The sequence below is a fragment of the Schistocerca nitens genome, chromosome 9, assembly GCF_023898315.1.
Source record: "Schistocerca nitens isolate TAMUIC-IGC-003100 chromosome 9, iqSchNite1.1, whole genome shotgun sequence".
Lineage (NCBI taxonomy): Eukaryota > Metazoa > Arthropoda > Insecta > Orthoptera > Acrididae > Schistocerca > Schistocerca nitens.
Genome location: NC_064622.1, coordinates 395,803,651 through 395,826,660, shown reverse-complemented (window position 1 = coordinate 395,826,660; position 23,010 = coordinate 395,803,651). Strand labels below are relative to the sequence as shown.

Genomic DNA, 23,010 nt, shown 5'->3' with positions numbered 1-23,010 from the left:
GGCCATCGGCACTGGTATTAGTGGATATTTGCTATAGTGAGCACTTCAACCATCATTTGCCGACAGATGATGGTCGAAGTGAAGATGCGCAGGAAGCTCGGAATAAGGATGTCCGACGTTACCGAGAAGATTTTGCAAGGTGGCAACCTACATGGATGGTGAACTTGGAGTGCAAGGCCCACATCAATCGCCCCTTTGCATTTTTGAGTAATTAATTATGGCAGTAATGACAAGTAGCAGCACTGACGCGAACAAATTTGCGGTTCATCAGGCAGAGCTGGCTAAGGGTCAGCAATGAGGCTGTACTGCCATGGAGTTAAATATTTTGGACTACATGTATTGATACACTGACCCATCCTACAACCTAGTCAAAAATTTTGGTGGGGTTACGTTGATGTTAATAATTTACATGCATCACTACTTTTTCTATGGGGCAAGCAACCTCACCCAATCCTATTCTTCAAAATGGTTCAAATGAGTACTATGGGACTTAACTTCTGAGGTCATCAGTCCCCTAGAACTTTGAACTACTTAAACCTAACTAACCTAAGGACATCACACACGTCCATGCCCGAGGCAGGATTCGAACCTGCAACCGTAGCGGTCGCGCGGTTCCAGACTGAAGCGCCTAGAACCGCTCGGCCACTCCGGCCGACCCTATTCTTCAACAAAGGCCTGTACTGCATATTCAGATGTCATTAAGCGCTTAAGAATAGCATTGGGAGAATTTGTAACGGAATTCCGAGTTCAGTAAGTAAGTCATTTGCATATCGACTCACGGTAGGAAAGGAAACTCAAGGGTCGCTTCCCAATTTCGCGCGCAAATATTCCCATGAGAGAATGATGCATGGTGTATTGCCTCGGCTTCTGGCGTCTTAGGATCCACTCACCTCGAACTTCCAGAAAATGGCAACTGAAGAAGGTAAACAGAAATCACCCGAGGAAGAAGATCTGCTTTCCGAACCGACAGTGCACAACCCGACAGTGAACTTTCTAATAGTGTTAATGACGCAAGCGACGAATTTAACTGCGATTTCTATGAAAAAAATGTAAAATGTCGATTAAAGAATTTCAGTACGATTGTTTCGGCTTCTAATTTGTTATCAGCGATCTTAAAATACCTTTCACTTTCATTTTAACTCGAATCCCTTGAACTTACAACTTTTGGTCAGCCATACTAAATCCGCCCATTTCAATTTTGTAATCCCGGCATCGAATTCGTAAACAGCGACAACATAAGCCCACAAAGAACACATTTTTGTAGGATGTTATATACTTTTTCTACTATGTCCAGGTTTTGAAGCTACACTCATGCTCATCAATTAAGGATAATGCTGATACATGGTGAAACAGCGCTCTGGTCGGCGGTTTGTGGGCTTAAATCACCTCTGGGTATGACCATGCGGTGCATTTGACCCGCGGTCGTGGCACGGTGGCGTTGGCAGCAGTCCACATACGCAAAGGAGTGTTGGTGCATGTCAGAACACGGTGCAGCGAGTAAGTGTGCAGACGTTTTCAGACGTGCTAATGGTGACTGTGTGTTGAAAATGGCTCAAAGAGCACATGTTGGTGACGTTATGAGGGGTAGAATACTAGGGCGATCGGAGGCTGGTCAAACACAGCAGATCGTAGCACGGGCCCTCCGTGTGCCACAAAGTTTGATCTCAAGATTATGGCAACGATTCCACCAGACAGGAAACGTGTCCAGGCGCCATAGTACGGGATGTCCGCACTCTACAACACCACGAGAAGACCGATATCTCACCATCAGTGCCCGCAGACGGCCACAGAGTACTGCAGGTATCCCTGCTCGGGACCTTACTGCAGTCACTTGAACAGTTGTCTCCAGACACTTAGTTTACAGACGACTGAACAGACATGGTTTATTCGTCCAGAGACCTGCAAGGAGCATTCCACTGACCGCTGGTCGCAGGAGAGCCCATAAAGCCTGGTGTCAAGAATACAGTACGTGGTCATTGGAACAGTGGTCCCAGGTTATGTTCACGGACGAGTCCAGCTATAGTCTGAACAGTGATTCTCGCGGGATTTTCACCTGTCGTGAACCAGGAACCAGATACCAACCCCTTAATGTCCTTGAAAGGGACCTGTATGGAGGTCGTTGTTTGATGGTGTGGGGTGGGATTATGACTGGTGCACGTACACCCCTGCATGTCTTTGACAGAGGAACTGCATCTGGTCAGGTGTACCGGGACGTCATTTTGCACCAGTATGTCCACCTTTTCAGGGGTGCAATGAGTCCCACCTTCCTCCTGATGGAAACGCACGGCCCCACCGAGCTGCCATCGTGGAGGAGTACCTTGAAACAGAAGATATCACGCGAATGGAGTGGTCTACCTGTTCTCCAGGCCTAAACCCCATCGAGCACGTCTGGGATGCTCTCGGTCGACGTATCGCTGCACGTCTTCAAACCCCTACGACACTTCAGGAGCTCCGGCAGGCACTGGTGCAAGAATGGGAGGCTGTAGCCCAGAGCCCAGCAGCTGCTCGACCACCTGATCCAGAGTATGCCAACCTATTGTGCGGCCTGTGTATGTGTGCATGGTGATCATATCCTTGGCTACATGCGCAGGAAACAGTGGCGTTTTGTAACACATGTGTTTCGGGACAGTTTTCTTAACTTATCAGCAATACTGTGGACTTGCAGATTAGTGTCGTGTGTGTTCCCGATGTGCCTATGCTATTAGTGCCAGTTTTGTGTAGTTCCACGTTGTATGGCACCACATTCTGCAGTTACCCTTAATTTATGAGCATGAGTGTAGTTGGCCCAGCGTGCACCGAACCATACGAACCCCTGTCCCACTACCTCTCCCTGGTTGACTTATCACTTAGTAGTAGTTACTTCCGAGTGCTGACTGCCGTTACTGCGCAGTGTTCACTAGGCTGTTACGTGCATGTTCTAGAGTCGTGTGGTAGCCTTATGAAATACTGCAACGACACCCAACGTTGTACTCGATACTTACTGCGCCTTGGAGATCTCCGGGATTGGGTTTTGGCTGAGGTCCAGGAGGCTGAGGTTGTGTGAGTTCTTGAGCTCGTCCGGCAGCTTCGTGAAACGGTTCCCCGCCAGCCACAACTGCTGCAGGTCCTTCGGCGGGTGCAGGAACGTTTCCGGCAGTGCCTCGATGTCGCAGAACGACAGGTCCAGACTCTGAGGCAAAGACGCGTTCGTCAGCGCTTACTATAGCCGCTATTGTTACAGGCCGGAAAGGAAGTGATAAAGTGCATATAGCAATTGGCAGAACACAAGACAAAATACACATAAAGCTTTGATAGCAGCGTACTGATACAGATAGGCGGGGAATGGCTGAGTCGTCAACAGAACATGTGAATAAGTCCAGCCAATGTCCAACTCGAGGACAGTTCCGTAGCTATGCTCTTCCTGGTAGCAGCCGAATAGTACCTGACTAGAGTAAGCAGACTAAATGCACAAGATGGAGCAGCCATTTTATGGGACACTGTACTTAGAATGGTGGTACTGCCTGACCATGTCTATAAAAAGCTGCCTGACAAAAAACGTGAAGGACCCAGTAAGGGAGACAGAAATGAAATGAAAGTTCACGGGATGAGGCTGTATGTGATATTCTTTCAGTGACTACAAAACTGAGCAAGTTTACAAAGAAATAGGCGAATTCAGCCCACTTACCAGTATGACGTTGCACCACCTATGGCCTGGATTCGGTTGGGAAAGATATTACAGCCGTTCCATCGTCTTCTGAGGCAAAATGGCCCACAGTTGTTGTAACTGGATTCTGGCACTAGGGCAGAGTTGACTTCCGGATATGGTTTCACAAATGTTCCATTAGGGCAGATCTGGCGATCTTGCTGGCCATGGAAGAACCTCAACATCACACAGATAGTTCATAGATATTGAGAGGTGGCATGAGCCCCCTCTTATATTTCTATCTTACGATTTTCCTCTCTAATTGCATGCGGTGAAAAGTTGCTATTCCTTCACATGCAGACTTCCCACGCAGCGTCTCTCGTCACCCAGGTGGTCCTGTGACAGGCGGGATCTGCTGATCTTGAAAGGGTAAGCCGACGGGTGTGAGGGAGTCGAGTGAATGCTTTCCAACCGCCGACATTGTCAAAAGACACGCCCGCATGGGCCTGAAGTAGCGGCTGGGTTAGAGGTTCCGTTACTTCGCAGAAACTTAGCGAAAACACTTTGTGGCGGGCTACCAGCGAGGCGTGGGAATGACTTGTGTTCCCAAGCAGCCTTGGCGCGCAAATTCCCGCGTTTTCTGCCGTATAGTTATTGTGATTGGCTTGCTCAGGGCATAGCTCCGTGACGTAGCAAAATCGGCGCAGAAATTGGCGCCAAGAGTCTCCATTGGTGGAATGGTAGTGCTCTGGCAATAGAGTGGAATTTTCCGCCGGTTTTCGAGTTGCTGTTTGCAACGGTTAACCACGGCCACTGTCGTGGGGGGCGGGAATGTTCTGTGTTCGATTTGTACGGGTGCTCGTGTAAGGAGTCGGCTCTCGCCTTTCGGTCGGAGTAGGTTACAAGACTGAGCTCTCGCTGCTCTGGACAGCCTGCCTTCCGTTGGCTGTCTAATATACTTTTATTTAATTGTAACTGTTTGACGAAGTTGCTGAAGTTTCGACTTCAACGTAACTTTCCGAGTACAGTTGGCAATTGAGCGTTCTGCGTACAAGCGGCAAATGTTGTCTGTCTTGAGCAGTTTTGGCTAAAGTTGACTGTATCGGAGTTACAGTGTGACTTCGCTTGTTAAAATCAATCACTGTACCGTCAGTGATTGTGTGGCGAGCCTTCTTCGTCTCCCTCAGAGGCGCATTTGTATTGCTAGGAAGTCTTTAATCTGGAACAACCAGTGCAGTATAATTAGTTTCGGGCTATACTCGCGACATTATCATCACCACGACGGGACGTCGAAGCAACCAGCCATCGCCTCCGGTACGCCAGATCGTGTTCTTGCAGTTAAGAAGACAGTTTGGTAATGTATGTCCGCAGCACCGGCAGATAGAGATTTTCCTAGGTGATAATCAGAGCTAAGCAGAGCGCGCCTGTTCGTCTTTTTCTAACTTTGTTCTGTCTTGGGTGTTCATTGTCTGAATTCTCACTACTGTAGCAGCAATTGATGTTGGGTTGGCTGTGTGTCTCTCTTAAGACTTGAGTTGCAAGGAATTGGCTCCACATACCACTTCGTCATAAATGTCACAATATGGTTTAGGGACAACTTCACCTTCACAGCATTTATTTGAGTATCCAGTTTGAGCCAATGTGATGTATTGTAAATGTTTCATGTGTTTTTGTTTATTATTTTGAGTTATAATAAATCATATTGTTATTTTGGACAGAACTTTCATTCTGTTAATCGGTAGAGCAACCCTATCATTTCTCACTACGTTAATGAAACTTTCCTTTATTTAATTAATGTCTATCAAACTAAATTATTGCAGGTGCCAAACTCTTTTCTACTCCACTTGCATGGTCGATTACAGTCAGTTGGCGTTTCTTTTTAATCCATGTGCAACAGCAAAAGTTGGAGTTAGAATAGGGGGGGGGGGGGGCTTAGAGCATCATTTATATATGAAGATTCTCGAAGAATTTAGTGTTACATACACTGCAAGCCCTGGCACCTCGCAATATGAGCGAGCATTGTGTTTTGAAAATGGGCACCATGATACTCTCGCTTGAGAGGAAACACATGAAGACGCAGGATGCCTGTGACACACTATTGTACCATCAGAATTCCCTACCCAATGGCTCCCCACACGATGATGCCAGGAGTAAATCTACTGCGCCTCACCAAAATATTGGAAGAAGAGTCATCTTCCCAGGTCGCTCCCATACTCAGCGAGGATGCTCATCGAAGGTAGTGCAGAACCACGATTAATCGCTAAAGAGAGTGCGACGCCGCTCGTCAGAATTCCACGCTTCCCAGTCACAGCACCACTCCAAATGCAGACGGTTCTGCCATGGTGTTAATGGAAGCCTACACATGAAATGAAATGAGCGTTTGGCGTCATTGGCCGGGAGGCCCCTTGCGGGGCACGTCCGGTCGCCTTGGTGCAGGTCTTATTACATTCGACGCCACACTGGGCGACCTGCGCGCCGGATGGGGATGAAATGATGATGAAGACAGCACAAGACCCAGTCCCTGAGCGGAGTAAATCTCCGACGCAGCCGGGAATCGAACCCGGGCCCGTAGGACGGCAATCCGTCACGTTGACCACTCAGCTATCGGGGCAGACAGCCTACAAATGGAACGCTAATTCCCGACTACTAGTCTACAACCAGTGACTTGGGTTACACTGAATGTTACGGGGCGTCCATTACTTATTCTCGGATGACAGGCGCAGATGTGAAGAGATTACGATGTGGTTAGTGCACAACACAGCGATCCTCCCTTATGGCAGCCAGACTTACTCGATCGGAGTCTTGAAGAAGAGTATGCCTGTACTCACGTTCCTATGCAATCCAACACTGGGCCACTATGACATTCAAATGGCCCACAAATCTGAAAATTGCGCGATTCGACCAACTGGTCGAATGGAGACACACAATGACGCCCCTTTATAACTCGTCAAGTGCTGATAATACTCAGACGAGTGCATGACATCTCCGTCTCCTTCACAGTGATTGCTCAACACCTCAAGCTGTTGACGTCCCTTATGTAACGTACCAGGCCTGTCAACAACACTAAACATGTACAAAATTAATGCACACTGGTGGACATCCTATTACATGACTGCCGAAGGTGTGTGCATCGTCATCTGACCCTGTCCTCGCCGGCCGGAGTGGCCGTGCGGCTCTAGGCGCTACGGTCGCAGGTTCGAATCCTGCCTCGGGCATGGATGTGTGTGATGTCCTTAGGTTAGTTAGGTGACTGATGACCTCAGAAGTTAAGTTGCATAGTGCTCAGAGCCATTTTGACGCTGTCCTCTGGGTGTACTACTTTTTTGTTAGGCAGTGTTTTAGAGCCATGTGTTACAGTGGCTTGCATGCAAGAAGCTGAGTGGTGTGACGACACACATTGCAAGGAGCAATGTACCACATGTCGTTTCAGCCAACAACATCATTCGGCCACTTCTGTCTGTAGTGTCCACTTTGACGTGGGCATAGAGCAAAGAACTGATCAAATGGCTCTAAGCACTATGGGACTTAGCATCTGACGTCATCAGTCCCCTAGACTTAGAACTACTTAAACCTGACTAACATAAGGACATCACACACATCCATGCTCGAGGCAGGATTTGAACCTGCGACCGTAGTAGCAGTGTGGCATGAAACATTTAGCACTTTCATTGTGGTGACAAACATCATGGGATACTTCGTAATATTGTGTCAGACTTTCTATTGCACGTCATAGTGAAGCAACTCAGCAAGGGCTCAACAAACCACTGAGCCATGCTGCCTCTATAGCCGTTGCTAATTGCGAAAGTGTTGCCGCTGTAGGATTTTGTGCACGACGTGACCTCTCTATTATGTCCCATAAATATTCGTTGGCATTCATTTCGGGCGATCTGCATCGTCAAATCATACGCTCGAACTGTCCAGAATGTTCTTCAAACTAATCACGAAGTATTGTGATCTGATGACATGACACATCATCATTCATAAAAATTGAAATTGATGAAAGGCTGCAAATGGTCTCCAAGTAGCCGAATATAACCATTTCCGGACCAGAGGACCGAGTTCATTCAACGCAAAAACAGCCCACACCATTATGGAGACACCAGCAGCTTGCACAGTGCCTCGTTGACGACATGGGTCCATGGCTTTGTGCGGTCTGCGCCACACTCTGACCCCACCATCAGTTTTTACTAACTGAAAGGGGGACTCATCTGACCAGGCCACGGTTTTCCAGTCGTTTATGGTCCAACTGACATGGTCGTGAGAACAGGAGAGGCGCTGCAGATGATGTCATTCTATTAGGAGAGGCACTCATGTCGAACGTCTGCTGTCATAGCCCATTAACGCCAAATTTCACGGCACAATCCTAACAGGGTTGGGTTGGGTTCTTTATGGGGAGGAGACCAGACAGCGAGGTCATCGGTCTCATCGAATTAGGGAAGGACGGGAAAGGAAGTCGGCCGTGCCCTTTCAGAGGAACGATCCCGGCATTTACCTGGAGCGATTTAGGGAAATCACGGAAAACCTAAATCAGGATGGCCGCAAGCGGGATTGAACCGTCGTCCTCCCTAATGCAATCCTAACAGGTATGTTCGTCGTATGTCCCACATTGATTTCTGCGGTTATTTCGCGCAGTGTTGCTTGTCCTTAGCACTGTCAACACCTCACAACGTGACTGTTCTCAGTCGTTAAGTGAAGGCTCTCGGCCACTGCGTTGTCTGTGGTGAGAATTAACGCCTGAAATTTGGTTTTCTCGGCACACTCTTGACACTCCCGATTTCGGAATACTGAATTCCCTAACGATTTCCCAATTAGACTGCCCCGTGCGTCTAGCTCCAACTAACATCCTGCGTTCAAAGTGTGTTAATTCCCATCGTGCAGTTATAATCACATCGGAAACCTTTCCACATGAATCACCTGAGTACAGATGACAGCTCCGTCAGTGCACTGCCTTCTACACCTTGTGTACGCAATACCAACGCCATCTGTATATGTGTATATCGCTATCCCATGAGTTTTGTCACCTCAATATATGTTAGTTAAAAGATGGTGTTCCTTATGAGTGACATAAAAGAAACACGACAAGTTCTATGTTAAGAAACGATAGTGGTGGTATCCTGATCATATACCATTTGTTCTAGGGAGAGTCAGAAGCTGAAACAGTGGCCGAGCATGACACTTAGCCCAACGTTGCCAGTTATGAAGGTAAGCAGCAGCTGGAGGGTGAGGTGTGGGACAGAGGCAGAGATCATACTGCTGCAGCTGCAAAGTATTCTCCGTCCCTCTCTGTACAGAATATATCACTACCCTCTCAGTTACACAGGCACATACCTTGAGGTGGAAGAGCGATCCAATGGCGTCTGCGGTGACCTGGCTGATGATGCTGAACTTGTTGCCCCTCAGGTCGAGCACTTCCAGCTTCTCGATATGGTCGAACACGTCCGAGTCCAGTGCATGCAGCACGTTGTTAGCCAAGCTGAGTCTGCGCAGCGACTTGAGTGGCATGTACTCCGGCATCGCGTACAGGCCCTGCGTACACAGTCATCAACACATCACACTGTCAAGTCAGTAGTTATTTTATGTATGTAGCTCTTGCAGTACTGTGCTTCTTATGCACCAGGTAAGTAATCTGAAATGTCAACATCTGCTAGTATAAGATCCTTACAAGCCACAATGAAGCCCCAGGACACTGTATGTCATGTACCCATATACTCTCTTTGGACACCCATCCTGTCCTTTGAGCATAAAATGGGTACAGAAGCGGCAGGAATACGCAGTAGAGTGTTCTTGGTGAGGGGAGAAGTCTTGGCAGCAGGAGTGCTGTAGAAGTTCTGAGCACCTAGGTTCAACAGTGCCAGTTGTGGTTGAATTGGACCCTGGGTCTACGCTCACCCTTCAGATTCTTCAGTGGAGCAGCCTCCACACAATTTTCCATGGACACTGGTCCGCAGTATGAGTTACTGATGGTCAGTGGCTAAAATTGTCCATCTTTGGAGTGTCTGACCCGCCAGATTTTTCAGGGTTAGTTTCTCGATCAATGTGTGGAGCTGAGGATAGGTACCCCCAAGGGAATTCTACTAGTATCAAAGATCGACCTTAATTTGAGAAAGAAAGGTACATTTCGAGCACTGTATTGTGTGGTAGTGAAACATGGACTGTGGGAAAACCAGAACAGAGGAGATTCGAAGCGTCTGAGATGTATGCTACAGACGAATGTTGAAAGTTAGTGGACTTACAAGATAAGGAATGAGAAGGTGCTCTGCAGAATCAGTGAAGAAAGGAATATATAGACAGGGACGATTCAAGAAGTTTGTCGGGGGGGGGGGGGGGGGGGGCTAATGGGGGGAGGGGCTTTGGGGGAATGGAATATCGCTTAGCAACAGGAGGGTTGGGGTCCTCCACAGACAAATTGGTAAAATTTGGTTTTGCTTCAAGTGGATTTTGGTGACTATTTTGGAGTTCAGGGTAAAAAATGTGTATTAATAAATAATAAGACGCCCATTATAAGTTAAATGGTACTTATTGGTTTAGATAGTAAGCTATTTGCTGCTCTTATTCTTTTGTTAAAATGTATTTGAAATATATTGCTACATAATTATTTTAAAAAATGATTTAATCTGTTGGAGTAATATATTCGCTGATTTCTGAAGTCATTTTATCCAGTGTAATATGATACTCCATTGGGGGGTGGGGGAGGCTGTAGCCCCCAAGCCAAGCCCCCCACCCTGCCACCTCCTCTGTATATAGAAAACACTGACAAGAAGAAGGGACCGCATAACTATTTCGCATGTACATCGTTAAGGCTGTGTTTTGCCAATGGTGACTTATCTTTATGCCCTATCTAATGTGTTCCACGCAGCGGTAGAGTAACTCGTCTTGATCCTCTACATAGACCTTTGGAAAAAACATCAAAGCCGTCTTTCGACCACCACGAAAAACGAAAGATATGTTTGGGTTTGCAAATGCAAATACTTGGTATATAAAGCATCCCTTATGAGTGTAGCATCCAGTACATCGGTCAGACACAGTGCTGTATCCCACGACAATGCATGCCATACATTACCTGCGTACGTCTGTGACATAAAGATAAATTAACAGTGGCAGAACACAGCCTTCACGAGGGATACACCTTAAAATTTGAGAAAAAAATGTTGTGCCGAGATTTGGCTTTTGGATGAGCATTACTGAAAATCAGTTGAATAAGGCTCGACGACAATCTCATCAACAGGGACGAAGGATATCAGCTAAGATCGGCATGGAACACTGTACTATAGTCCGATCCACGAACGATGGCGGTGCGTTCAAATCGAGGCACCGACTGCATTGTTGACGATTCTAAGTGATGTTGCGGCACGCGCAAGCGCGTGCTTTCTGCTTGGAAAAAGCGTATATCCTGCAAATTATGTCTCTCGCTTCTTATGCAGAATTTATCACTTACCACCACAATCACTGATGACAACTCACAACAAACAGCATCGAAATTCACTAAACAGCTAAACAATCACGTTTACTGCTCGCTTTAGCTACGACAATCACAACAGAGCGCTCAGAACACTACTGAAAGCTCATTGGCTGTCGGAGAATTCGTGACGTAGGTGCGTAGAACAAGCCTAAACTCTACCGCCATCGTTCGTGACTCCAACTATAGCAGCTGCACTCACAGACCGCGACCAGCAGTTGATGCACCGTTGACCTGGGCAAGACTGAATGCGATGAGAGTGGAACCGTGGTCCCCTCCACCCAATACAGTACACTGACCCCGGGTGCAGGGGCGGTGGTGGGGTGATGCGGCTGCCGCTTAGGGATCTATGTAGGGGGCGTCCTCAAATGGTTCAAATGGCTCTGAGCACTATGGGACTTGACATCTTAGGTCATCAGTCCCCTAGAACTTAGAACTACTTAAACCTAAGGACATCACACACATCCATGCCCGAGGCAGGATACGAACCTGCGACCGTAGCAGTCCCACGGTTCCGGACTGCAGCGCCTAGAACCGCACGGCCACCGCGGCCGGCGGGGCGTCCTCGCAATCTTGACACCATTCCAGAAGAACGTGAGAGTGACATCAAAAGCTTGAGTAATGTCGGTGTAGCCACCGGAGTGGAAGCACTAGGTGATTTCGTCAGGGCTCCGCAGCTCGTGGTCGTGCGGTAGCGTTCTCGCTTTCCGCGCCCGGGTTCCCGGGTTCGATTCCCGGTGGGGTCAGGGATTTTCTCTGCCTCGTGATGACTGGGTGTTGTGTGATGTCCTTAGGTTAGTTAGGTTTAAGTAGTTCTAAGTTCTAGGGGACTGATGACCATAGATGTTAAGTCCCATAGTCCTCAGAGCCATTTGAACCATTTATTTTTGATTTCGTCAGGGACTAGAGCTATTTAAAATGTGATGTCATCGAAGAATGTTAAATAAGTGGACTGATAATGTACTGAATTAAGATATTTTAAGAAGTGTAGGTAAGAGAAGAAGTGTGCGGAAGAGGCTGACAAGAAGAAAATTTTGGAAAAAACATTTTGTCTATGGAGTGCGTGATTGATTCTTTTTTTTAATTTTTTTGTTTATTTATGGACACAATAACATGTTTATGACACAGTCATAACCAGTTTCGGCCATACAATGACCATCTTCAGATTCTAAAACAATACAAAAGAAAATTTATATTAAAGCCTAAAAATAAGTGCAATATGTAACCACGCTTATTAGTAATCTAACTGAATTTATGAGAAATACATATAGTTCATATCTAAAGGCGGCCTAACTGAATTTATGCGAAATACATATAGTTCATACCTAAAGGCGGCATACACTGAACACAGGTTCATGCGTTGTCAAACTAGCTATAAAATGTAAAACACCTGTCTTATATAGATTTTGTTCACCCTCTTTGCGCTAGATGCGCGCGTCCTCTATAAGATAGTCTTAATTTTTCAAAAGCCTAAAATGTACAAATTTACTATTAATATTTAGGTCAAATAGACGTAAAATTTAAGATTACAGAACAGATCGTTAAATCAGTAAAATAACATTTCTGTTCGGTAAAGTTAAATTTTATGTACATTTGACCTAAATATTAATAGTAAATTTGTACGTTTTAGGCTTTTGAAAAATTAAGACTATCTTATAGAGGACGCGCGCATCTAGCGCAAAGAGGGTGAACAAAATCTAACAAAATTTTTATATCTATATAAGACCGGTGTTTTACATTTTATAGCTGGTTTGACAACTCATGAACCTGTCTTCACTGTATGCCGCCTTTAGGTATGAACGATATGCATTTCGCATAAATTCTGTTAGATTACTAATAAGCGTGGTTTAATATTGCACTTATTTTTAAGTTTTAATATAAATTTTCTTTTGTATTGTTTTAGAATCTGCAGACGGTCATTGTATGGCCGAAACCGGTTATGACTGTGTCATAAACATGTGATTGCGTCTATAAATATACAAAAAAAAATTTACAAGAAGAAATTTAGTGGATATCTGCTAAGTATGTGAGAATGGTTAACATGGCGGTGGAGGAGGGTACAAAACAGTAGGAGTGGACAAAGGCTGGAATATCCTAAACATATTACAGTTGAATGTGGTAGTTAAGCGAAGATGAAAAGATGGTTTGCAGCTTAAAACCTGTCGAAAGAGTAATGAATTAAAAAATGGCTCACAGTCTGGTGCGAAACTTGCGACTTCAGGCCACTTCATGTGACTGCGTCTCAATGCCGCCTTTCATTCATTGCGACAAGAGTCTGCCCATTCCAGTGAACCCATTCCACACCTCCGAGCCAAGAGAATACCAAGTCGGTCACTAAAAACCAGTCCGCCCCCGGTAGCTGAGTGGTCAGCGCGACAGACTGTCAGTCCTAAGGGCCCGGCAGAGTCGGAGATTTTTTCCGCTCATGGACTGGGTGTTGTGGTGTCCCAATCATGATCATTTCATCCCCATTGACACGCAAGTCGCCGAAGTGGCGTCAAATCGAAAGACTTGCACCAGGCGAGCGGTCTACCCGACGGGAGGCCCTCGTCACACGCCATTATTATTACTAAGAACCAGGCCGTGCGGTTAAAGGCGCTGCAGTCTGGAACCGCCAGACCGCTACGGTCGCAGGTTCGAATCCTGCCTTGGGCATGGATGTTTGTGATGTCCTTAGGTTAGTTAGGTTTAACTAGTTCTAAGTTCTAGGGGACTAATGACCTCAGCAGTTGAGTCCCATAGTGCTCAGAGCCATTTGAACAATTTGAACTAAGAACCAAAGCCAGGATGTCTGCGTCGGCAGCTGGGAACTCACCTGGAAGACGATGGGCTTGAGCGCGGCGGTCACCAGCTCGTTGTTGCTGAGGTCGAGCTCAGTGAGGTTCTGCAGCTGTTCGAACGCCGCCGGGTCGATCTCCTCGATCCGATTGTGCGACAAGTCCAGCACCCGCAGCGCAGGCAGCGTGGGGAACTTGTGCACGCGCACCTGCCACAGGCAGACTTCCCAGTATATGTGTAGGCACTTTGTATTCCAAAGATTTCTTTACATTCATATATTCTTTGTCCCACAGGACCATAGTAACATCATAACACATCACGCAACATGCCATTACGTTAAGCAACTAAAAATAAAACACACGAAAAAATAAAAATAGTAATAACCTCGGACACATCCTGAGAATGAACCAGGCGGAGTTGACACATAAAAAAATACAGTTTCTTGTCAAGAAGGACGAAAGCACGCTGTATCCAAGAGGTAGAAAGAGATCTGGAAGAAATCGGAATAACAGAGACCAGAGATTTACAACTGAGTTATTTTCAAATTAAATTTTCAACCTTTCGCACGTTTCCAGGGCAGTATTAAACTCAGGAAAGTTCCATCTACATCTACATCTACATCCATACTCCGCAAGCCACCTGACGGTGTGTGGCGCAGGGTACCTTGAGTACCTCTATCGGTTCTCCCTTCTATTCCAGTCTCGTATTGTTCGTGGAAAGAAGGATTGTCGGTATGCCTCTGTGTGGGCTCTAATCTCTCTGATTTTATCCTCATGGTCTCTTCGCGAGATATACGTAGGAGGCAGCAATATACTGCTTGACTCTTCGGTGAAGGTATGTTCTCGAAACTTTGACAAAAGCCCGTACCGAGCTACTGAGCGTCTCTCCTGCAGAGTCTTCCACTGGAGTTTATCTATCATCTCCGTAACGCTTTCGCGATTACTAAATGATCCTGTAACGAAGCGCGCTGCTATCCGTTGGATCTTCTCTATATCTTCTATCAACCTGTCGATCATGGACAGAAGAGCGCCGGCCGCTGGTGGCCGAGCGGTTCTGGCGCTACACTCTGGAACCGCGCGACCGCTACGGTCGCAGGTTCGAATCCTGCCTCGGGCATAGATGTGTGTGTTGTCCTTAGGTTAGTTAGGTTTAAGTACACTCCTGGAAATTGAAATAAGAACACCGTGAATTCATTGTCCCAGGAAGGGGAAACTTTATTGACACATTCCTGGGGTCAGATACATCACATGATCACACTGACAGAACCACAGGCACATAGACACAGGCAACAGAGCATGCACAATGTCGGCACTAGTACAGTGTATATCCACCTTTCGCAGCAATGCAGGCTGCTATTCTCCCATGGAGACGATCGTAGAGATGCTGGATGTAGTCCTGTGGAACGGCTTGCCATGCCATTTCCACCTGGCGCCTCAGTTGGACCAGCGTTCGTGCTGGACGTGCAGACCGCGTGAGACGACGCTTCATCCAGTCCCAAACATGCTCAATGGGGGACAGATCCGGAGATCTTGCTGGCCAGGGTAGTTGACTTACACCTTCTAGAGCACGTTGGGTGGCACGGGATACATGCGGACGTGCATTGTCCTGTTGGAACAGCAAGTTCCCTTGCCGGTCTAGGAATGGTAGAACGATGGGTTCGATGACGGTTTGGATGTACCGTGCACTATTCAGTGTCCCCTCGACGATCACCAGTGGTGTACGGCCAGTGTAGGAGATCGCTCCCCACACCATGATGCCGGGTGTTGGCCCTGTGTGCCTCGGTCGTATGCAGTCCTGATTGTGGCGCTCACCTGCACGGCGCCAAACACGCATACGACCATCATTGGCACCAAGGCAGAAGCGATTCTCATCGCTGAAGACGACACGTCTCCATTCGTCCCTCCATTCACGCCTGTCGCGACACCACTGGAGGCGGGCTGCACGATGTTGGGGCGTGAGCGGAAGACGGCCTAACGGTGTGCGGGACCGTAGCCCAGCTTCATGGAGACGGTTGCGAATGGTCCTCGCCGATACCCCAGGAGCAACAGTGTCCCTAATTTGCTGGGAAGTGGCGGTGCGGTCCCCTACGGCACTGCGTAGGATCCTACGGTCTTGGCGTGCATCCGTGCGTCGCTGCGGTCCGGTCCCAGGTCGACGGGCACGTGCACCTTCCGCCGACCACTGGCGACAACATCGATGTACTGTGGAGACCTCACGCCCCACGTGTTGAGCAATTCGGCGGTACGTCCACCCGGCCTCCCGCATGCCCACTATACGCCCTCGCTCAAAGTCCGTCAACTGCACATACGGTTCACGTCCACGCTGTCGCGGCATGCTACCAGTGTTAAAGACTGCGATGGAGCTCCGTATGCCACGGCAAACTGGCTGACACTGACGGCGGCGCTGCACAAATGCTGCGCAGCTAGCGCCATTCGACGGCCAACACCGCGGTTCCTGGTGTGTCCGCTGTGCCGTGCGTGTGATCATTGCTTGTACAGCCCTCTCGCAGTGTCCGGAGCAAGTATGGTGGGTCTGACACACCGGTGTCAATGTGTTCTTTTTTCCATTTCCAGGAGTGTAGTTCTAAGTTCTAGGGGACTTATGACCTCATCAGTTGAGTCCCATAGTGCTCACAGCCATTTGAACCATTTTTTTTTTTTTTTTTTTTTTTTTTTGACAGAAGAGCGACGAAGGTTGCCAAGTATGAGAATGAACTAATATTGGTAAACGAAGTTGACGCGAATTAACGTGGTCCTCAGATGGCCAAAACGAAAAGAAGTAGAATCGAGAATGCACCTTTCCAGTACAGGACAAAGTATGGAAATATCATAATGTAAGTAGGCTGTTTAGGTTTTTATGTCGGTAACGCCACGTAGCGCACTATATGAAAATCACTGACTGTGCTGTGTGAAGGCTGTGATTGGTGATTGGTATGCATTGTTGGAGTATATGCTATTATAGTGTTGGGCAGTTGGCTGTTAACAGCGCGTAGCGTTGCGCAGTTGGATGTGAGGCGCCAGCAGTGGTGGATGTGGGGAGAGAGATGGCGGAATTTTGAGAGCAGACGATCTGGACGTGTGTCCATCAGAAAGAGTAAATTGCTAATATTGGATATCGTGGACTGATATATATGACTTTTAACACTATTAAGGTAAATGCATTGTTTGTTCTCTATCAAAATCTTTCATTTGCTAACTATGCCTATCAGTAGTTAGTGCCTTCAGTAGTTTGAATCTTTTATTTAGCTGACAGTAGTGGCGCTCGCTGTATATCAGTAGTCCGAGTAACGAAGATTTTTGTGAGGTAAGTGATTTGTGAAACGTATAGGTTAATGTTAGTCAGCACCATTATCTTGTAGGGATTATTGAAAGTCAGATTGCGTTGCGCTAAAAATGTTGGCTGTCAGTTTAGTGTTGATCGGAATAGGTAAAGAGCGAAATGTCTGAGTACGTTCAGCTGTTTGAAAATCAAATAACGTAAGGGGTTTATCAGCACAGTAATTCATTAATTTTTTTAAGGGGACGTTTCAATAAGAACAGACAAATTTACTCGTGGTCGGCACTTCATTATACACTACTGGCCATTGAAATTGCTACACCACGAAGATGACGTGCTACAGACGCGAAATTTAACCGACAGGAAGAAGATGCTGTGATATGCAAATGATTAGCTTTTCAGAGCATTCACACAAGGTTGGCGCCGGTGGCGACACCTGCAACGTGCTGACGAAAGTTTCCAATCGATTTCTCTTACACAAACGGCAGTTGACCGGCATTGCCTGGTGAAACGTTGTTGTGATGCCTCGTGTAAGGAGGAGAAATGCATACCATCACGTTTCCGACTTTGATAAAGGTCGGATTGTAGCCTACCGCGATTGTGGTTTATCTTATCGCGACATTGCTGCTCGCGTTGGTCGATATCCAATGACTGTTAGCAGAATATGGAATCGGCGGGTTCAGGAGGGTAATACGGAACGCCCTGCTGGATCCCAATGGCCTCGTATCACTAGCAGTCGAGATGACAGGCATCTTATCCGCATGGCTGTAACGGATCGTGCAGCCACGTCTCGATCCGTGACTCAACAAATGGGGACGTTTGCAAGACAACAATCATCTGCACGAACAGTTCGACGACGTTTGAAGCGGCATGGAATATCAGCTCGGAGACCATGGCTGCGGTTACCCTTGACGCTTTATCACAGACAGGAGCGCCTGCGATGGTGTACTCAACGACGAACCTGGATGCACGAATGGCAAAACGTCATTTTTCCGGATGAATCCAAGTTCTGTTTACAGCATCATGATGGTCGCATCCGTGTTTGGCGACATCGCGGTGAACGCACATTGGAAGCGTGTATTCGTCATCGCCATACTGGCGTACCACCCGGCGTGATGGTATGGGGTGCCATTGGTTACACGTCTCGGTCACCTCTTGTTCGCATTGACGGTACTTTGAACGGTGGACGTTATATTTCAGATGTGTTACGACCCGTGGCTCTACCCTTCATTCGATCCCTGCGAAACCCTGCATTTCAGCAGGATAATGCACGACAGCATGTTGCAGGTCCTGTACGGGCCTTTCTGGATACAGAAAATGTTTCACTGCTGCCCTGGCCAGCACATTATCCAGATCTCTCACCAACTGGAAACGTCTGGTCAATGGTGGCCGAGCAACTAGCTCGTCTCAATACGCCAGTCACTACTCTTGATGAACTGTGGTATCGTGTTGAAGCTGGATGGGCAGCTGTACCTGTACACGCCATCCAAGCTCTGTTTGACTCAATGCCCAGGCGTATAGAGGCCGTTATAACGGCCAGAGGTGGTTGTTCTGGGTGCAGATTTCTCAGGATCTATGCACCCAAATTGCGTGAAAATGTAATCACATGTCAGTTCTAGTTTAACATATTTGTCCAATGAATATCCGTTTATCATCTGCATTTCTTCTTGGTGTAGCAATTTTAGTGGCCAGTAGTGTATATTTGTCCAATGAATACCCGTTTGTCATCTGCATTTCTTCTTGGTGTAGCAATTTTAGTGGTCAGTAGTATAGTATTTAACAAAGCCATCACAGTTACAAAAATATCACATTATTGAGCAGAACACGTTATCTGTGTGGAAATGTTAACAGGAAAGGAGAGTTGCATCCTGGTTTTTCTATGTATTTGCAGTTAAGTGACGAGATCGATGACTATCTGCTAAAGTTACAGGACATTAGTCACCCAGGACGAATTAAGACTCTTCTGTACGCCATTTGCCGGCTGTTGTGGCCGTGCGGTTCTAGGCGCTTCAGTCTGGAACCGCGTGATCGCTACGGTCGCAGGGTCGAACCCTGCCTCGGGCATGGATGTTTGTGATGTCCTTAAGTTAGTTAGGTTTAAGTAGTTCTAAGTTCTAGGGGACTGATTACCACAGTGTTAAGTCCCATAGTGCTCAGAGCCATTTGAACCATTTTTTTGTACGCCATTGATGCAAACGCGAAGTTAGTATTGTGGCATAGCCGCCTTACTGATGATCATGGAAGGTAGATAGAAGACAGCATCATTGAGCACAACGTACGGGTGTTGAATACAACTCCCAATCCGCCAATGTATGAAGGGAGTGTCGGAGGGACGTCAAATATCAGGCAAATATGGCAGCGGCGCGCCGTGTGGCAGGCTGGAAGGTTGAGAGTGAAATGATTCCGAGCGATTACAATATAATACACTATATCATCACTGGAAGGGAAATACGAGGTTCTAAACGAGCGCATAAGGCCGAAATACAACATCAAGGAGTCTAACTGAGAAGAGTGTTTCAGTGTCCAGAAAGTCCATCTCTGGGTGATGATGCAGACGTTAAAGGTGAAGAATAGACATCGACCATACACGTTCCAATGGAGGCGTCGGTACCTACCAGGAGGGATCTTTCTAGGGGTTGGTTGGTTGGTTGGTTTCGGGGAAGGAGACCAGACAGCGAGGTCATCGGTCTCATCGGATTAGGGAAGGATGGGGAAGGAATTCGGCCGTGCCCTTTCAGAGGAACCATCCCGGCATTTGCCTGGAGTGATTTAGGGAAATCACCTTTCTAGGGGAGTACCATGCATATGGACCGAGGATCTCCAAAAATTAATATGTGAAACAAGAAGAGTCAGAAGCTAGACCAGAGCAGCATGAGCCAAGAAGAAAGAATCCGAAGGCTCCATAGATGCAGGCACGTTAAACAACGTTTTAAGGAAGAATTGTGGAGGACAAAAATGGAATGATAGTTCGTGGAGACTGACTTGGAAACTGATCGCTGGGGAATGCCATACAAAACAGTATGCGAGAAAATACGATCGCAAACAGTTTTGTCCACACTCAAATGAAACGATGGGACGATAACAGGAACTTGGGAACTGTCACCGGTCCTGCTAATGGAAACACTGATTCCTGACGACGAAGAAGACAACGAGAAAGAAGATCAGCGTACATTACGAAGTATGTTATGGGAGGACTATAGAAACAATTAGCTTGTGTAGCCCTTCGCACAAGAAGAAATTAGACAAATATTCTCAGACTGAAAAAGTATGAATCTCCAGGAGCAGATGGGATCTCCGCCGAAGTAATGGAAGCCTTATGTGATCAGATAGATATCCACATGTGTGAACTATACAATGAGTGTCTCTTGCAAGGAAGGATCCTGCACTGTGCAAGAATGCTGAGGTAGTGGTTACCAGTAAAGCGGAAGACCAGGATCCAATGATACTAAAATCCTAGAGACAAATTTGCCTTTTGAATATTTTTGGAGAGATATCTCAAATACTATTATGCAAACGAGTACAAGCTCACAGACTAGTGCAAGGGCTGAGGCCTCATCAGTAAAGAGTTTAGAAGAGGCAAATCAACTGAAGACACAATTAATAAGGCGATCTTCCTACTGACAGATACTGATTTTACGTACGCTCTGGCGATGATGATTGGTATTACTGGCGCTTTCGATAACCTACTGTGGCCGTCTTTCTTTGGTCGCCTTAGGGAGATGTAGTGTACCCAGAGTCTCTGTACAACTGCCTGAGAAACAATTGCTGCGGCAGACATGCAACTGTAATATGCTCCAGAAATGAAATGAAGACCAGAACAAAAGGCTGTCCATGGAGGTCAGTGTGCGGTCCAGAGTAACGGGATATAGCATTGGAATCTATATTATCGAAGTTATATGACAGTGGTAACGTAAGCGGACTGGTTGCATTTGCAGATGACTTACTGTTCATTGTAAGCGATTACTCGAGGAAAATTATAGAAGACAAATGTAATCCGGCACTCCATAAGCTTGAAGGATGGTTAGAAGTGTCAAATTTCAGCTGGCACCTCACAGAACCACGTATCTCTTGCTGAAAAGGAATCTAGGAAGAAATCCTAAGGTAAAATTAAACAATATAACTATTAGAAGAAGCGCATTAACGAGGAATCTAGGGATGTTCTAGAACGAACGTCGCAAGTTTGCTTATCATATAGAGGAGGCAGGCAGAAAAGGTAGTGACATGACGAACAAAATTATAACCATCGCAGATAGGCCATTTCGACTTCCCTTTAACACAGTCACAGCATACCATGAATCTAGATTAGCATCAATCGGAGGATAAGGTTTGAGCATTTTGGTTAATAGAGTGCAGCTTATGAAGCCAGCAGAAGAGTTCGACGAGGAGTAATGGGCGCCTACAGCACTAACCCCCAGTGATGCGTTGTCAGTAACTCCAGGAACATACCTACTGGATTCCGAAATCAGGAAAAGGAGGGCATTTTGTTGTTTAAAGAAAATCAATTAAATGGAGATACGAACGGTATTCGTAACTGAGACCAGTACAAGAAAGTTAATACAAGGTCGCATGTTGTAACTGGAAGGAGAATGTACGAATTTCGCCCTAACATCAGGGACAGACAAAACTGAGATTTCTTCAGCCGTCAAGTAGACTGATACGTTACCTGACTGGACATGGCCTATACGCTACGTACAATATCAAAAGGCAGATTAATGATAGTTCCGCCTGTGGCAATGTGGGCACTCCAGAGCACCCACACATTGTGGACTGTGCCCGTTACAAAGACGCGGTGGATAATAGTCGTTAGCCATTAAGTACGTTGGATCTCAGAGCAGCACTGAGGAATGAGTCGTCCTGTAGCATCTTGAGCGGTACTGCAGCCGCAGTGTCCAGTAAGCCCAAGGAAGACTTCGCAAGGCACTCAACCACACGGCGGTAAGCCGCCATCCCAGCTAGACGAGATACTCAACAGTTTGTGAGAAGACAGCTGAGGTTGGCTACCAAAGAATGAAATAGTTATTCAAGAATCTACATTGCGCTGGTGCAAGTGATCACATAAGTGTGAATCCTAAGACGGTGTAGTGTAATATAGAATCACATGTAAAGTGAAAACACTGCTGACATACTGCGCTAAGCCCAAAGAATCCAGTAGACGATATCTGTTGACCGGAGCATATGAGGGTGGATCCAGCAGTGGAAACAAATGTGAACAGTTTAAATATTAACATAAATATGAACAGAAACAGAACAGAAGCTGTAGCACTGAATTAGTGTTAATAGTTGGGTAATTGATTAATGAAATGATAATTAAATAGACACCCTAGCTGTAGGCAGGCGTTGATACACTTCACTGGGGACATGTTGAAAATGTGTGCCCCGACCGGGACTCGAACGCGGGATCTTCTGCTTACATGGCAGACGCTCTATCCATCTGAGCCACCGCGAGCACAGAGGATAGTGCGTCTGCAGGGACTTATCCCTTGCATGCTCCCCGTGAGATCCACATTCCCAACATGTCCACAACACTACATTCGTAGTGCGCCTAATAGATGTTTGCCCATCATACTCACTACTCGTGGCAGATTAATCTACCAAGTCCCGTACGAGTTCGGGCATAGCGTATGCGTTCGCACAAGAAGGTCAAAGGCCGGGAACCCATATTAATCTGCCACGAGTAATGAGTATGATGGACAAACATCTATTAGGCGCACTAAGAATGTAGTGTTGTGGACATGTTGGGAATGTGGATCTCACGGGGAGCGTGCAAGGGATAAGTCCCTGCAGACGCAATGGCTCAGATGGATAGAGTGTCTGCCATGTAAGCAGGAGATCCCAGGTTCGAGTCCCGGTCGGGGCACACATTTTCAACATGTCCCCA

The 23,010-nt window shown here is 46.8% G+C and overlaps 1 protein-coding gene across 1 annotated transcript in view; it reads right to left on the bottom strand.

Moving 5' to 3' along the window:
• Positions 1–23,010, bottom strand: part of LOC126203276 (leucine-rich repeat-containing protein 15-like) — a 123,479-nt gene that overhangs the window by 38,164 nt on the left and 62,305 nt on the right. Inside the window, exons 3-5 of the mRNA XM_049937532.1 lie at positions 13,894–14,064; positions 8,951–9,148; positions 2,982–3,169 (exon numbers count right to left, since the gene is read on the bottom strand). Coding sequence (XP_049793489.1) covers positions 2,982–3,169; positions 8,951–9,148; positions 13,894–14,064 — 557 coding nt within the window. The remainder of the gene's footprint in view (positions 1–2,981; positions 3,170–8,950; positions 9,149–13,893; positions 14,065–23,010) is intronic.